Raw genomic sequence first — 16,397 nt, forward strand, 5'->3', positions numbered from 1 at the left:
ATTGCCCATGAAAAATCTGGTGAGTATTGCTGCCAGTGTTGCTAAGAGACCAAAGAGACAAACAGTGACATCTATATGACTCAATCGATGAGATTTTTTTTGTTTTTTTTGTATCAAACACATTTATTTAAATTTCTATCAACAGGTATTTACAGATTCAGGCAACAAGTGCATTGTCCCTGCACAATTCAAACAACACCGTGGATAATTATTTAAAAATCTACAAATTAACAACCATGCTTTGTTTTTTGTCCTTTTTTTTCCAACCCTACCATGTACTTAGTCATTATATAAATTAAATTATAAAAAGTTTATTCCACAAGCATACACAACAGTCTAAATTCTTCACCTACTGTTTTTTATTTGCACCATTCGTTGCTTCACTTTGTCATCTGTGGGTCATATGTTACTCTCATACCAAACTCCAGCTAAAAAAATACACAGAATCATTTTAATGATAAACTTTCACAAATCCTACCAGCACACAGTTAAACAGGTAAGACGGGTAATAACACAACACTTCATGGCAATGACTAACTTTTTTAAGTACAGTACATGTAAAGTCAAACAAATTGCTTTCTCATATTCACTACCAAAACAGAAATACACAGAAATTTGAGGCTCGTACTTGCTGTTTATGTATTTAATACATGATGAGAGGAAAATAAGGACCTTACTTTGTTAGAATCTGTTTTTTAGTGTTTCTCTGAGTGGTTATAGTTTTCCCCTCTTAGTTCTCCCCAGGAAGCAGCAGTCTCTCCCACTGAACGCTCAGGAGACACACCTCGCTCCAAATCAATTTAAGGGTAGAATAAACCCTTAGCTGGAAGGAGCAGTTTGTTGGTTCTACTCTACGTTAGGAAGACACAGTTGGAGAACCAGAGAGCACTGAGTAGTCCCTTCTTATTTCTGGTTCGCCTAGACCCTGACGACTGGGGTTGTTGCTGTAAGCGGCGCGGTGGACCCGGTGTCATAGTCCATGTCGATCATGGTGTGGTTGGCAGTCCCCAGGCTGCTAAGGGAAGTGCCTGTGCCCATTTGCCTGTCCCGCAGACTTTGCAGGTAGCTCTGAGAAGAACAACACAAAGAAACGATGAGTGATGTGTACAATAAAAAGGTGGCTTCAACTTTAATTTTATGGCATGAGTTACTGCTTAACGTATGACTGATGCCATAAAATTGACAATCATTTGTATCTACAGCACACGGCATGTTGGGCGACACTGACCGGTGCCAGTAGATCCCCAGCGTAACGTTTCACTGGGGTGGGTTTACGGCGGTACGTGCCTTCCTGCCCACCTGCCTGCTGTCGCTTCTTGGCGTCCTTCTCTCGGATCCGCATCAGCTGGACCCTCTTCTGTCTCCGGCTGATGACAACTGCAAGGAAAAATTCAAACATGACATCATCGTCAAATAACTATGAGATACATGAGTAGAAGAAATGAAGTGTGTTAATGTAATACGTAGTGGGCTTAAGTCGCTTGATAACTGTGAAGAGGATTTTTTACTCCATTCTTAAAGGAATATGTTTGATTTTATCCAGTGGGGTTGTATGAGGTACTTGTCCATAGTCTGTGTATTACCTACAGTCGGTGGTGGTTGGCACATACCTGGGTTAATTGTGTAGTGTGTTTGTATCGTAATGTGTATTTGGTGAAATCAGACTAATCCTTTAAAACACCAAAATGACACAATAACACACACTAACTAAACCATCTAGGCAGCAGTAGAACAGCAAGTCCTGTGTTCTGTGAGTCAAAATTACTGTTTTGTCAATGGAGTCTGGTGGCTTTGAGAAAATAACAGATAATGGCTTCTGTACGCCACGCAAAAACTTAAACTGGGCTGTCTGACGGTAAGGTAAAAGTGTGAAATTATTCCAAATATAGTGACACTTAGACTGATATTTGCCAAAACACTGTTACCCCAATCAACAGCAGTACATTGCTTATCTTCTGTGTCAGAACTCCTGCCTGCTTCTCCAAACTGGGAGTGTGCAGACAGCCATCTACTATAGGTAATACACTGACTAAGGATAAGTACCTCATACAACCCCACTTCAAAAAATCAAAACTATCTCTTCCAGTGCAACTCTTAGAAGTCGGCCCTGACTGCCCCCTACAACAGAACCCAAAGGGTCATGATATCTCCTCCTTACCCTCAGTGTGTGAGAAGCTGTCATCTGTCAGTTTCCACTGGACCAGTACTCCTATAAGGCTGAGGGCGGGCCAGATGCCCAGAATGACCCAGCTGTACCAGCAGAGACGTGGCCCAGGCGTGAGGCGCAAGCAGTCATACACATGCGTGGCCAACACCAGCATCTCCACAAAATAATCAGCACACACTGTCATGATAGCTGCTCCGAACACAGCCGTGGAGAGCATGGTGAAGAGCTTCTGCCACTGCAGTGTCAGCACAGCAAACAGCATGCCCGTTCCCAGAAGTGCACCCAGAGGGACCCAGACTGTGGTGGGAGTGTAGAACTGGTGAGTGACCAGCAGGGCAGCGAGAGCCAGGAGGAGGCCGAGCAGCAGGCCGGTCATGAAGAGGCCCACGCTTCGCACCAGCATGGTGACCAGGCCGCACAGCAGGCCGATACCCAGGCCGATCCCTGCACTGGCCTCCACGCTCAGCTGGGTGTCCAGCACGTGCTCCTTGTGACAAAGCAAGAAAATGATGACGGAGCCAAACATCAGACCGGACAGGAACATGACAGCCTTGAAACAGCGGTAGCCTAAAGAGGAGAGGCAGGAGAGATAAGCCGTGAGGATTCAATAGTTGGTAGCATTTATTCTTTAAAATGAATAGAAAGTACACAAGATTGAAGTTAGAAAATGTAACTCTGCACACAGATATAATCTGAATGTTTTTGTGTAAATGTTTTACAGGAAGAAGAGAATGCAGACTACAACCTGGCTGCAGAGGAAAGCAGTAACATCAAGTGAAAGCAGGTTTATCCAGCTTGAATTGATATAGAGTCATGGAAAAAAATATTAGACCAACCACCCTTGTTTTCTCTGTGCTTTCTTGTTCATTTAATGCCTGGTAAAACTAAAGGTACATTAGTTTGGACAAATATAATGATAGCAACAAAAATAGCTAATAAGAGTTTAATTTAAGAGCTGATATCTAGACATTAACCATGGTTTTCAATGGAAAACATCTAGATATCAGCTCTTAAACTCTTATGAGCTATTTTTGTTGTTATCATTATAGTTGTCCAAAAAATGTACTTTAGTTGTACCAGGCATTAAAATGAACAAGAAATTGAAGAAAAAGGGTCGTCTAGTTATTTTTTCCAAGACTGTATTTAAAGGGTGTGAGTTTACGGTTAAAAGTTTCATTTTGACGTGTGATGTCATCCAAAAACAGTTTCAGGTTCCTACATGTCAAGGTCTGTAAATCCAGTGGGAATCCTCACCAAAGAAGCAGTAGATGATGCCAAACAGGCAACACATGGAGCAGATGACGGCAGGGATGACATCATACTTCCTCTCTATCTCCAAGCTGCAGACGTCGACCTCGGCAATGCCTGCCCCGGCCCCTTCAGAGCTCAGCCCGGTGAGATCTGCCATTCTGGGTGAATGTGAGAGGCTGGGACAAGGGTGGAACTTCTGGCGGCGTTATCTCAAGTCCATCTGAGCTGATCTGGCGACTGTGAGAGGAGAGGACATGTTGAGGAATTGTGGACAAACAAAAGGAAATGTTCTGATCAGCACAGAAAACTGAAGTACTCCAGGGGTAAATGTGACATGTGAAATCTTCAGGTCAACTGTGACTTCTTCCTGGCTGCTCTGTATGTGCAGCTGCTCAACACACTGAGCTATGCTAGTCTGCACGCCCGGACACACACACACACAAGCAGCTCATTCACTCAGTATGATCCATGTGCCAGGACCCCTGTTGATCTGTGTTCCCCCTGAATCACTGGGGTCATGAACTGTGACAGTCGTAAGTGGTCGGTCATCTCAGAAGAGCTGCTCGATTATGGCAAAAATCATAATGACTATTTTATTGGTCGATATTGGGAGTGTGATTATAATTTTCTATTGACTCATATATATTTAACTTTTAAAAAAACCTGCCTATCTACAGTAACAGTGGATCTTTTTTAACTTTAAATACACGGTCACCCATAAAGTTGGAATAAAATATATATTTTTTTAGTTCTTTCCATGAAATGATTGTGACAACGTGATTTATTATTGAGAAATAAAGTGTATATCTTATCAAAACTTTATTAATCAATGTCTTCCAAACACATCACGATGAAAATGAAACTACAATTAACAGAGGATTGTGTCTAAAAACAAAATTATTCCAACTTTATGGGCGACCGTGTCACCTGAAAAAGTGTACTAATTTTAAAAAAATACATGAATATAAATAATATATATGTAAATAAGTAGTATATAAGAAATACAAATAAATTACATCAAATTAAGTAAGATCAACTTTGCTGTAATGTTAATGCATTCCCGCAACCAACTGAAAACATAAAACAAATCTATGAAATACAGTATATAAAATAAAATGAAATAAAATTGGACCAGGATATATTAAATCAAATTTTCATCAGAAAACTTAACATTTTTGGTAAACTATATTCAACATATTAGACCGGCAAAATTGCACTTCCATAAAAGACAGGGTGCGCTGGATTCATAACACAAGACAAAACAAGAGCGTCACTGTGAAACACAAACTATTATCTTGTTTTCTACATTGTTGGAAACAAAATTGTATTTGAAAATTAAATTCTGCTGAGAAAAAAAAATTGCTTTACTGTGTCAGATTTTGACAGCATCATTTTAACAGTTAAAACAAATCACAAACTTTGAACAATGTCACTAATTGGCAACTTTGGTTTCATGTTAAAGTAGTTTTTTGTGTGATTTTACCCCTCAGTGGCACCCTTGCCTATTAAAATACACACATACAGTTAGATGATATAACTGCAGATCAGTTGATGTAACCATACTGTGAAAATCCCATATCTCCAAAATGTTGACTTTTCATTAGCTGAGAACTGCTATCTGAATTCATAAAGACACATAATCCTTCAGTTCATCCAGAAGATTCACTAAATTTGGAGGTACAAAGTTTTCACTGGACAGCAACGTGTTTATATTCTAACATTCAGTCTAAAATAGGGAGAAGCCCACCTTTTTATCAAACTGTGCGCAAAACAGTGCTTAAAAACATTTTAGAGTGGTTCTTTCTCATTTCACCTCCTCTTACTTTGTAATTTCTACGACCAACTACTACTCTTGAAAAATTATATATTATGATATTTAAGCTGGCAGGCCTGTGGAGAGCCACAGAGGGCTGCAGTGGGGCTAAAGGATTATGGGTGGACTGCTCTTTGTGAGGCTGCTGGCAGGCCTCCTGGATGATCTCACCACAGCTGAGATCCGATTACAGCTCACTCACGTTTTTTACTTGAGACAAACAGTCAGGAACAGTCACTCCTGCCTTTATTCTTTCCTGCGTGCCAGATCTTTCTCTTTCCGCCCTGTCTGTCCAGCACCTCTCCTTTCACTGGAACTTTCCCCACCTTAAATCGATTTCTTCTTTTACACTGAAATGTGCCTCATGTGTTTCGTCTTTCGCTCAGACACACAGCTGTAATTTGTGAGTCCTGCCTATGAATTACATGGAAAAAATGAGTGGGTCATTGGAAAGTTTACTTTTCTTCTTTAGTCACTCGCAGTTTTCAGTACCTATCCCTCTCTCCCTTTTCTGCTTTCCATCTGTGACAACTGCAATGTCTCGTTTCTTCACTGGAAGACAGGACACAAGAGAGAAGATTTAGAAGAATAATGTCCATTATGTACAACACACACACATTATGTGACCAGTCAAGTCTGGAGATTATGGTTACATTATATAGTGTTTTTAAACTTTGAGGGCAAATGATGTGGGGGCACTATCAATTTATCATTTCCAAGAATCTGCAAAAAACTTGACATTTTGCTGAATCTTGCTGAATGAATCTAATGGATAAACTACTATACAACTATCGTGACAACAGCTAAAAGTTGTGAAAAGTCCCTAAACTGTGAGGACATTTTGTTGCCTGTAATAAAAACAAAAAGTAACCCGGACAGACGCAAAATCAAATCTAACTTTACAAACAAAATGAGCACTGCTGCTGGAGATCTTTGTACACAATCAGGACTATAATCTTCACGTCAACTCCAGCTGACTTCAAATGAAGAATCAAACTGTATTGGGGGATCATTTATAAAACGCCACACTGGGGTCTGGGCAGCACGACAGCTCAGTGGTTAGCACTGTCGCCTTGAAGCATGAAGGGTTTGAATATGATAGTTTTCTGTGTGGAGTTCTATATTCTTTCCATATCTGTAAGCATTGGGTCTATGTCGAAAGACAGTCTGCTTAACTTTAAATTTGTATATGTTTTATGAGTCCATTGCCTAAGAAACGTGGACTCCAGCCTCCTGTGACCCTGAACAGGATAAGAGGTTAGAAAATGGATTGACAGAGACAGGAAGCTCATTGTTCAGGGCTTTTGTCTCGCTCTTTGGTCTCATTACTGTGATCTGCTTCTACGTGCTGCTGTTGATTCGGTCATATGAGAAGTAAGTAAGTAAGTAAACTTTATTCATAAAGCATCTTTAAAATTCAAAATTACACTGTGCTGTACAATGAAGACACTAAAAGAATATAAGAGGAGCTGCAATGTGGAACAGTTGAAATGTTAATGCATGTTTCCAAAGACTATTTATTCTTTTGAAACCTGGTATTTCTGCAGCATTATAGATAAAGACTAGGCCACACTAACACTATTACACATCTCATTTGTAGAATTAGATGCCAGTGGTGGCTGCATGGCAGATTTCCATCATGTGTGAACATTTCCAGTCTAGTCCTAAGAAGTCTAAATTTATTAAAAAAGGATGCCTACAAATTATTCTGCTTCAGGCCATATTCCCTGCCCTTCAGCCTTTCAGAAACAACGATGTCACTGCAGTTGAAAAACTATTCACTCTCCTGCTTGCCGCACACAAAGGAATGCATGCACCTGTATTAACAGAGCAGTCATCACTTAATTCACTGAATTACTTTATTCAAATGAAGGGTTTCATTATGTTCATGCTGTTATATTGTGTATGTATTTTTTTTAAATTTATGGTGATAATGTCATAAAATATGATGACAAAAATTTGGAGCTTCGTTCCAAAACCTCAATAGCAGCTTTGACTGTAAGAAATTGTATCTGCACCCTATATATTTAAGTTTTCAAAATGAACCGACAAGTAGTTAGTAGTTTACATTTGCATATTGATAGCTGTTGGCTTGCCCCAGTCGGCTTTTATCCAACATAAAAAGAAAGCAGGTCGACGCCACCTGTTAGGAAACGTCTCTGCCCTGCAGCGTTTCCTCCTGTTACCTGCTCTGTGACTTTTTGACATAATTTCTTTCATGTGAGAATTGCGAAACTTAACTAAAATGAATGAATCATCTTCTACTATACTATACTACTACACATTCCTCTAAAATGAAAATCATGTGCTTTTGTCGTAGAGATCAGATTCTCTGTATGTTAGTGGGTATCGAAAGATAATTTAATTATCAACACCACTTAAGTAATTTCAAGCTAATCTAATTATTCTGTAATTCTAACTGACAGAAACAAGATAAAGAAGTGATTTGACATCTTTTATACTTGAGGTGTATACAGCTTCGTCCATTATATTGCAGGTAGAAATAAAACAGTAGTTGTTTTTACAGTAATTTGACACTAACAAGAATTTCCCACAATTTCCTCTGATGCTTTTGTGAGCCAGAAGTGTGAATGAATGTTTTGTGGTCTTGCCATTGAATTCAGTTAAACCATGATCATGAGTCATCAGTGCTAATAGAAAATAATAAGTCCAGTCTCCTCCTTTCTACCACATATTTGGTGGCTGTTGAGCCCATTCTGTAATTAGTAAAATGGTTTGCTTTAGCAGTAACACCAGCACTATGTGTGAACTACTTAATATTTCAACACCATTTAAACAGTAATTTACTTAACTCTATACGCACGCCCACGTCTCTGTATGCTGCCTCATGTTACCCCTCCGAGAGTCACAATGGTGTCCTATGTCTAGCAGGCTTGGAAGTCCTTGCAGCAGTGGGAGAATAGAGCCATTATGGGGCAAAACAAAGACTCTGAGGCCCATGCTGTGACCTCTAGTGGCACACAGAGGAAACCATGCGGACAAAAAAAGGAGACCGCATAAAGATGACTGAAAGCACCAAGGAGACCGGTAGATCCCGAGTGTTTGCTGTGAGATGGGTGCCAAGTATTTGCCTTCAGCGGGCTGGTGAGTGATGGAGGGAGGAGAGCTGGACTAGAAGCACAACTATCTATCTTAATGACTGAGCTCTCCGGAGGCCCCCAAAACCTACCAATGCTTCATCCCAGCTGAATTCCCTACAAGCTAAAGTCGCCTGGCAACTAATTCAACACAAGTCAACAAGACTGAGGCTGCGAACTAACTCGCTAGTTTGTACGTGAGATTTCTTCCATACGTCCGAAACCTTAGTATGAAACCATCAGTATGTGAATAGCATACTGTTAAAAGTTCAATTTTGCAGTGCGCAAACATGAGACACTATGGAAGCATAACTATCCCATCCACAATGCAATGCGGAAGTGACAACATTTATAACAGACAGTAGTGGACCGTGAGAGCAGCTCTGTAACGTTATTAACACTTCAATTAAAGTGTAATAAATGACCATTAAATTACACAGAAGCTCAAATAACAGATGTTATGTTGATTATGCTTGTTGTCAGGTATTGCACCTGCATCCCATTTTTGTGTATCAACTCAAAAACCACCTCATGCGAGCATAAAAATGTTTTTGACGCAATTAAGGAAATAATTGAAGCCATTTCCATCCAGCTTTTCTCATGCAATAATTCAAGATGCACACAAAATAAGTGGTTGTTAACACAGCTACAGCCGTCAGGCTGTCTAATTCTTCAATAATTTACAGAAGAGCTAACAGACTAACTGAATTTCCCCTTGGCGATAAATAAAGTAATTTTGATTTGATTAATTTGAGGTACTGTGACAATGCTAACATGCTGATGTTTTGCAAGTGATATTAATCAGGTTCACCACCAGGTTTAGCCTCTTAGCATGCAAAAATTGGCTAATTAGCACTAAACACAAGGTACAGTTAAAGGCAGCTGTGAATGCCATTCAGTTTTTCAGGTAGAAAGCAAAGAATTGGTCGGTCAAAGGATCAACAAAGTTATAATTTGTCCTCGAAGGGCCTTAAACATCTGTAGTAAAGGTCATGACAATCCATTAGAAAAGTTGTTTTTATATTTCATTCTAAAACCAAAAAACCTCATGATGACACTAGAGGAAACCTCAGTGCATCAACAAGTAGCAGTAGCATCTATCCTCTGGGGACCATAAATGTCTTTTCTAGAAATCCATCCAATAATTGGTGGACCCATTGACCGCCTGATCGAGACATAAAAGTTCAGCAAGTATTTTATTTCCAGCATGGACTAGCTGGACTAGAATGTGCCAAACCCCTTTACTCGGATTCATATGGTGAGAACTTTTTAAAAAAAAAAAAAGGACACATAATGCCCTCCGGACATATCACTTACATTTACTGAAGAAGCAGTAGGTGGGAGCTGTGCAACACACAATGAGTGTCAGCTGAAGATGAGCTATCGGAATATTATGTTGCCCTTGAAAGAAAAACTTGCCAAAGAGTGTACTCCCCCTGAACAAACATTGCAGGGGGGCTGAGCGGTGCAGATTTGAGTGCTCAGCTGCTGAAGAACAGACAGGGCTGACTACAAGTTCCCCACATAGCTAATTTGGGTGTGTTTAATGAAGGGGTGGGTGTGCGTGATTGCAGCCAAGGATTCTGCAAGTGCTCCTCCGACTTGACGGCCGGGGCCAGCTGAGAAGCTGAAAACCTGCAGTGTTATGACCTGGCTGTCTGACAACTTCACTTGGAAGACTCTACCGAGAATGTGAGATGCACCGGGGCCGGCGATCTGCAGTTGCAGCCATAAATCATGCCACCTTCAGCTGAACACCCGACCAGCTGAAAGACATATCGGGTCTAGACATCAGGAACCATGGGAATAAAGCTAACTGTCACTGTGGGGGTATTAAAATGGATCATATTGTGCTACGCATAAAAACTGGATAAACATGGATACATTTATGCTCCTTGTCACAATAACATGTGCCTTTACTCCAGATCTCATTGAGCAAGACATCATATGGGTCGCTATGAGCTTCCTGTCTCTCCACAGCAGGAAGCTTAGGACCAGATGAGGAAGTGGAACATCAGCTTTCAGCAGGAACTGGCCCGTTGTGTTTGTGACACAGCAGACAGGAACAAAACGTTGGATCATCAACACTGAAACATCATTTCACCTCAACAACACTGCCTACATTTCAAATGCAGAGTTCCTACATCTCCAAATTTAATTTTTTTTCAAGTTTTTCCGGGACTTCAAAGCTGTAGTAAAATACATAGGCTATTTATATACAGTTGAATTAGTATGCTGATTATTGCACTTCTTTATCACATTAAATTAAAATGTATTGTGCCAACAACAACCAAATTATGTTTTGTGCCAATATTCTTCGGAAGGGTGACAAACTGAAAGGAAAACACAAAGTTCCATGTTTCAAAATGTGTCACCTTGAGATCCCACCGAACCTAGCCTGAAAGAGTTTCAAACACTTTGTTTGAAATCCAAGCTCTAAATCTTAACTTCTCAAACCTTCAAAAACACCACATTATTCCAGTTTTAAGGGATTTTACAGCACAGCATCTGGGACTGGGAAACACAATGCAGGACCCTGCACTGCCGCCAATGTTAGCATTGTAAACACAAAAACTTGGGCCTGAGCATGTTGGTTGTCCTAAGAAACGGGCAGGAAAAGGCAACCTCTGCAATACGATGAAAACAAGCTTGTAATCTGTCTGGCTCGAATGCTAATCTTCATATAAAACTCGCCATTGTGTCTCTGCTAAAGTGAGAGTTTGTGTGGTAACGACTTGCATAATGAACAAAGCACCACATGATTGTCAGTTTATACTTATTTCCAGACTTTGCATGCTCAGAGGTCATATCATTCTTATTGCTATACTCTCAGTCTGGTCTTCATGTAGTCATATTTATGCACCGATCATGAAAGTGCAAAAATGTACCAACCTATGCAGACTTTACATTGACACCTGACAGCGCCACACCTCTCAACTGCCACATTCCTGTTCAGACCTTTTATTTTTTTTATCCAGATTTATCCTTCCCTGCTTACACTCCAGGGGTGAGTGGCAAAATGTCAATTGCTCTTATTCTTTACATAATCAGGTTTGTTTTCTTCTGATGTGGCCTTTCAAAGGGTTCATGTGGTGTTTTATCAGCTGCTTAACCAGAAACCATCTCAATAAGACATTCACTAATACATTTAATGCATCTCCCTGACAAGATGTGAGACAAAAATCTGCACTTGGATGCGACAGATCTTTCTTGAACCAAAAAACTTTAAAAAAGAAAAAATATGTTCACTCTAATCCTCACAGTCCACATATTCGTGACCACAGAAATTCCAAAATTGTGGATTTTATGCAAAACTATTTGCCTCCCAAATCTGACTCAGTCCACCCAACAAGGGTTCCAACATCTTGATCACTTTTGATGTAGCAATATATAATTCACATAAAAGCCTTATATCTAAAGAGACAAAATTGGCAGCTTTTCAAGTGACAACATCTCAGTTACAATCTAACTGGCAGCCAAACTCAACTGAAGTCTCATACTTCCGAATAAAGATCAAGTTTATAATTCTCAGAGTCACTGCCAAATAATTTGCCCTCTGGCCATGAACCTCAATAACAGTCAACGGTGGCAATATTTCATTAGTTCTATGTAACTTTTTTTCCCCTCCTCATAATCTCTCAATCTCATGCCTGACTCTGGTCTACACAATAGAGGCCTTTCAACTTAAAAATGCAGAGAGCTACTTATAGAGAGGCTTGAGAGAAAACACAATAAGGGGCCTATTGAAGAGAGTCACATGTCGATGGTGCATGCGTGTATAATGTACATCAGAAATACACATGGTCATTAACGTAGTAAGGACGAAAAAGATCTTTACTATGTATGCTGCAATAAATTGAAGTTGTGATCCCGCAGCAGGGGAAGGAGTGTGCAGCAAGGAGGGGCAGCTCGACAACGCTCTATTAGGGTTTGTGGTGGAAAGCAGCATTTAGTAGGCGGTGCGGTGGAGTCTGATGTCCATATGTTATTGAGAGCATCACAGCATGGCACTGTGTGTGAGATAATGTATGCTGCTGATGAACACGAGGTTGGCGTAGAGCAAAAGATTCCCTGAGCAAGATCCCAAAGATGAGCCATTTCCAGAAGTGTTGGATGAGGTCGAGCCGGGGAGGCAGACTGCCACAATAACATCAAATAGGCCTCTGATTGAATTGTGATAGTTTGTAGAGAGGGAAGTCAGAACACAGTAGCGATTCAGACCTCCGTGCAGTGCCTATATATGTACTCCCGCTGCAGCTCTATCATTTAGAGCAGCCATGTAACCGTCTTCGTCAGATTCCAGTCGACAATAATTGTACCTCCTACAGCGATCTCACGAGCCGAAAATATCACGTCCTTCATTTTCTGAGCCAACACCCCCTTTGTGTCACAACTATAACCAATGTTTAAAGTGCTATAAGTAGAATATGGATGGATGTTTTGAAATGACTGGTATCAGTTTTTATGTGGTTTCCATGTGACAATGGGGCTTTTCTTGCACCCAAGATTCCTTCCATCTCCGAGACTTACTAGTGGCGAGGAAGGTCGACTGCTCATTGGGCCAAAATGTTGCGTGTATGTTCTTCACCTGTTTAAGAAGATAGAACTCTCAATGCCAGCACATAGTGGTAATCTGCGTGTCAAAAAGGAAAAACCAACTCACAGACACAACACAACTGACAATGTGTTTGAGTCTTAAGATGTAACAGAGGAAGATGGTATCAACTGCATTTGATGATAGAAGCAATTGCTCCTATGGTTGGGCAATTTAAATGTGAATTTAGTTCGCTATTTTTACCATATCAATACCAAATGATGCACATTCCAGAAGGAGAAAAAGTCACAGAGCACAGCAGTCTCCATATTACGTTAACCAAAAATAATGAGTCTTGTCCAGATTATACAATACAGTTCTTACTGAACACTGCTCTTATTGACCATGACAGCTTTAAAGCCTTTCCTCAGTATATGGATTTGTCCAGATGCTGTGTATATGGACAGATGCAGGAGGCCTGAGCATGTGGCCTGACAGCTGGACCTAAACCCAAAAAAAACCCTAACCTAAAAATGCTGAAGACTTCTGAGGTAAACTCACCTAAACAGTGTCACTGTGAAACTGCATTTTTGATCTTAAATAACGCCTTTATGTCCTGACATGTGACAACTTAAAACAGAGGAGAAGCTGAGTGTAAATAGACAGAATGACTAAACTGTGTTTTAAAGGAACCATAAAAAGCCACAAAGTTCTTCTTTTTCAGCTGAAAGTAACTAGAAGTTCCTTAAATTTCCTATATATATATATATATAGGAGATACTCAACTTACTTTGCCCAGAGGTCACTTTTGCAAAAGGACAGGAGGCCAATGTTCAGTTAATTAACAAACAATAATATTCATCGGATATAATGAATAAACAATAAAAGGCCCAAAATCCAGTCAGCAGCTCCGCATAGGTCCAGTGTATGTTGGGGCATTTCTCGGCTTTAAAGACATCCAGGACTGAGCTGGACTTCTGTCGGGGAGGTCCAGGGGGTCAACTGGGGATTGTTTTTTAATAAACAAGCTCTGTTTTGATAGTTATGCATTCTGGCACCATATTTACATCCAAAATACAAAGTAATCCCATTGTGAATCTATTTATTTTCAAAGTGAATTAGAAAATGGTCAGTGGGCCACGAGGCAGTCTATCATTGGCCAGATTTGGCCCCCGTGCTGTAAGTTGAGTATCACAACCTTAGACCATGGGCCTGTTGTCTCTACAGAAAAAAGACTGCTTGTGTTTAAAGAAGAAAGCAGATCCAAACACAGTAATTACCGAAACTTAAAATTAAAGCCTGTCCTCATAAAATGGGAATTCCTTCGTCAGCTGCTCCGACTCCCAACTCCTGAATACTGCTAACAGGATTTATAATAAAGTTAACGTGTCTAATTGTCACACATACGATAAGTCAGCATGATGTGAGCATATTCTAATAACAAAGACAAGAAAATGAGACCCTCACATCGGCGCTAATTAAAAGGCACCATGCATAACAACATGTGTAGTCTAACTTTCATCAACCTCTGCTCTTCATGCCTGTTTTCCTGCCTTCTCCTGTTCCCCAAAGCAGGGAAGGGCTTCCTCTCTGCCTTTTCAAAGGGGCAAAACCATCTGGCGCAGGCTGACAGGGTAGGTCAAGTAGATGGGGGGGTGCACTGAGGGGGTGTAACTACAGACTGCACTCCCCAGTAAAGACAGGACCTCTAAGCTGTCATCACACCACCCTAAAACCCAAGAAGCACTCCCAGCCTGAATCACACAGCAGAACCACAGGACCAGGGCTTCTTGCACGCTATGTGGGCCATAAAGGGACATGAAATGTTTGCCTTACAATATGAAGAAAGTTTCTGTATAGTAGTATGTCATACCAGGGGTTGTACAGCTTTTATGAGTAACATTTAAGCACTTCGAAGTACTTAAAACAAATATTTTCAAACTCACAAGGCCTTTATCGTGCATATAAACTGTTAGTACATTATGAATACTATTGCAAAAAATAAAGATGACAGAATTAATTGACATCCACAGTAATCAATGTTGACACTTATAGATAAAAACATCATGTTGTGTTGCAGACATTGAGCATTTTTAGGAGTAATCAAGATTTCAAGAGTATTGTTATAGAATCCAAGTAGCCTATTCCTCAGCTTAAAAAAAAGTTTAAAATAAGCATTCTCCAAACGTTCAAGACTTAGCACAAACCCTGGTATAGACAGGAATTTATAAAGAATAACAAAATACAATACAATCTATGTTTCTAAATGTGATTTGTGTGTTATGTTATGCATATAACATATAACCAACTGGAATTAAATGAATCCAAACGGTATTGATGTTATATTTTAGTTAGGAGCTGCAGGCCACTTTCCATCTTCCACCAGCACAACTTTCAATAACTAACTAAAAAAGTTGTCACGACTGATTAAAGCGCAGAGATTTTGGTCTTAATGTCTGCTTCAGTGCACACCATTACAGCCTTTATTATCCTGGATCGTTATGTCTTTGTCCTCAATGGCAGAAAGATAAACTGCATTATGTGCCTCAAGTGTAAAAAGCTTTGAGTGGGGAGTAGCCATGGCAGCAGCCAGACTTGCTACGTGTTATAACAGACATTTCCAGCTGTAGAGTTTGGCATCGATAAGTGAGGATCAAGGTGGGATCCCTCATCTATAATCAATCATCATCGGTAATTAAGCAAGCGTTAACTGTTTCCAAAGATGTACCAACTGAATTCAAACGTCTGCTGGCAGAGAATAACACACAGAGAGCCAATAGCCTCGTGGTTTAAAATTCAGATTAACAAAGTGATGAAGACATCTGCAACAGAAAAGGTTAGTTGTTCAGCAGTAAAAGTGATATTTAAAACCTACCGATGAGCCCGTGTGTGCGGCAGTTGAAACGTTAACTTCTCCGTGACAATCGGCCCTGTCAAACAGGAAAAACACCCCACCATTCACTGACACAAAAGCGGCGGTAGGGTACCAGGGAAAACCGGTTCTCTCCCAACTTCTCCGAAGACTCTTTTTAAACTCACACTACCGCACTAAATCAGCGGCATGGTGGTTTTAGTTCCTATCCATGCCTCACGCACATGTTTTAAAACGTGGGATCACAGATGTGAGTAAGGTTAGATAGTTTCCATTCTCCGCCAGTCACACAACTTGGTGTCTGAATTAACCGTTGAAGTTCCCGTCTGTCTGTGACTCCAAACTACTCCAGGTCCACCTCCTCTCTCTGGAAAATCTTAACGATCCTCCCTCACACACCTCCCCTCTCTCCCTTTTCTCTCCGCTGAAGAAAAACGGCACTTTAAAAACACAAAGGAGGAAAAGTTTTTCCCTCCGAGGCAATCCCCCTCTCTCTCTCTATCTCTATCTCCATCCAGCCGCGGCGGTTGGGCCGTTGGAAGAGCCGGAGGGAAGGGGAGGGGCGAGGGGACACAGCAACAGATGAGGCCCCAGCTTTAATGAGCTGGCTGCCTCTACCTGAACCACTGTCATGAACTCATTCATTAACAGGGATTACTTTG

At 40.6% G+C, this 16,397-nt stretch overlaps 1 protein-coding gene across 2 annotated transcripts; it reads right to left on the minus strand.

Annotated features, from left to right (window-relative positions):
• Positions 1-118: 118 nt before the first annotated feature.
• LOC131969051 (transmembrane protein 198-like) lies at positions 119-16,090 on the minus strand. Of its 2 annotated transcripts, none has more exons than XM_059330174.1 (5): positions 15,739-16,090; positions 3,422-3,655; positions 2,159-2,734; positions 1,300-1,377; positions 119-1,068 (listed from the first exon to the last, which is right to left on the minus strand). In XM_059330174.1, exons 2-5 carry the CDS (start codon positions 3,573-3,575, stop codon positions 1,016-1,018), a joined length of 861 nt encoding a protein of 286 aa, XP_059186157.1. In that variant the 5' UTR covers positions 3,576-3,655; positions 15,739-16,090; the 3' UTR covers positions 119-1,015. The 2 variants fall into 2 exon arrangements, with proteins under 2 accessions (XP_059186157.1, XP_059186156.1); XM_059330173.1 differs by having other exon boundaries at positions 1,229-1,377.
• Between the last annotated feature and the right edge of the window lie 307 nt (positions 16,091-16,397).

The sequence above is a fragment of the Centropristis striata genome, chromosome 3 (assembly GCF_030273125.1).
Source record: "Centropristis striata isolate RG_2023a ecotype Rhode Island chromosome 3, C.striata_1.0, whole genome shotgun sequence".
Lineage (NCBI taxonomy): Eukaryota > Metazoa > Chordata > Actinopteri > Perciformes > Serranidae > Centropristis > Centropristis striata.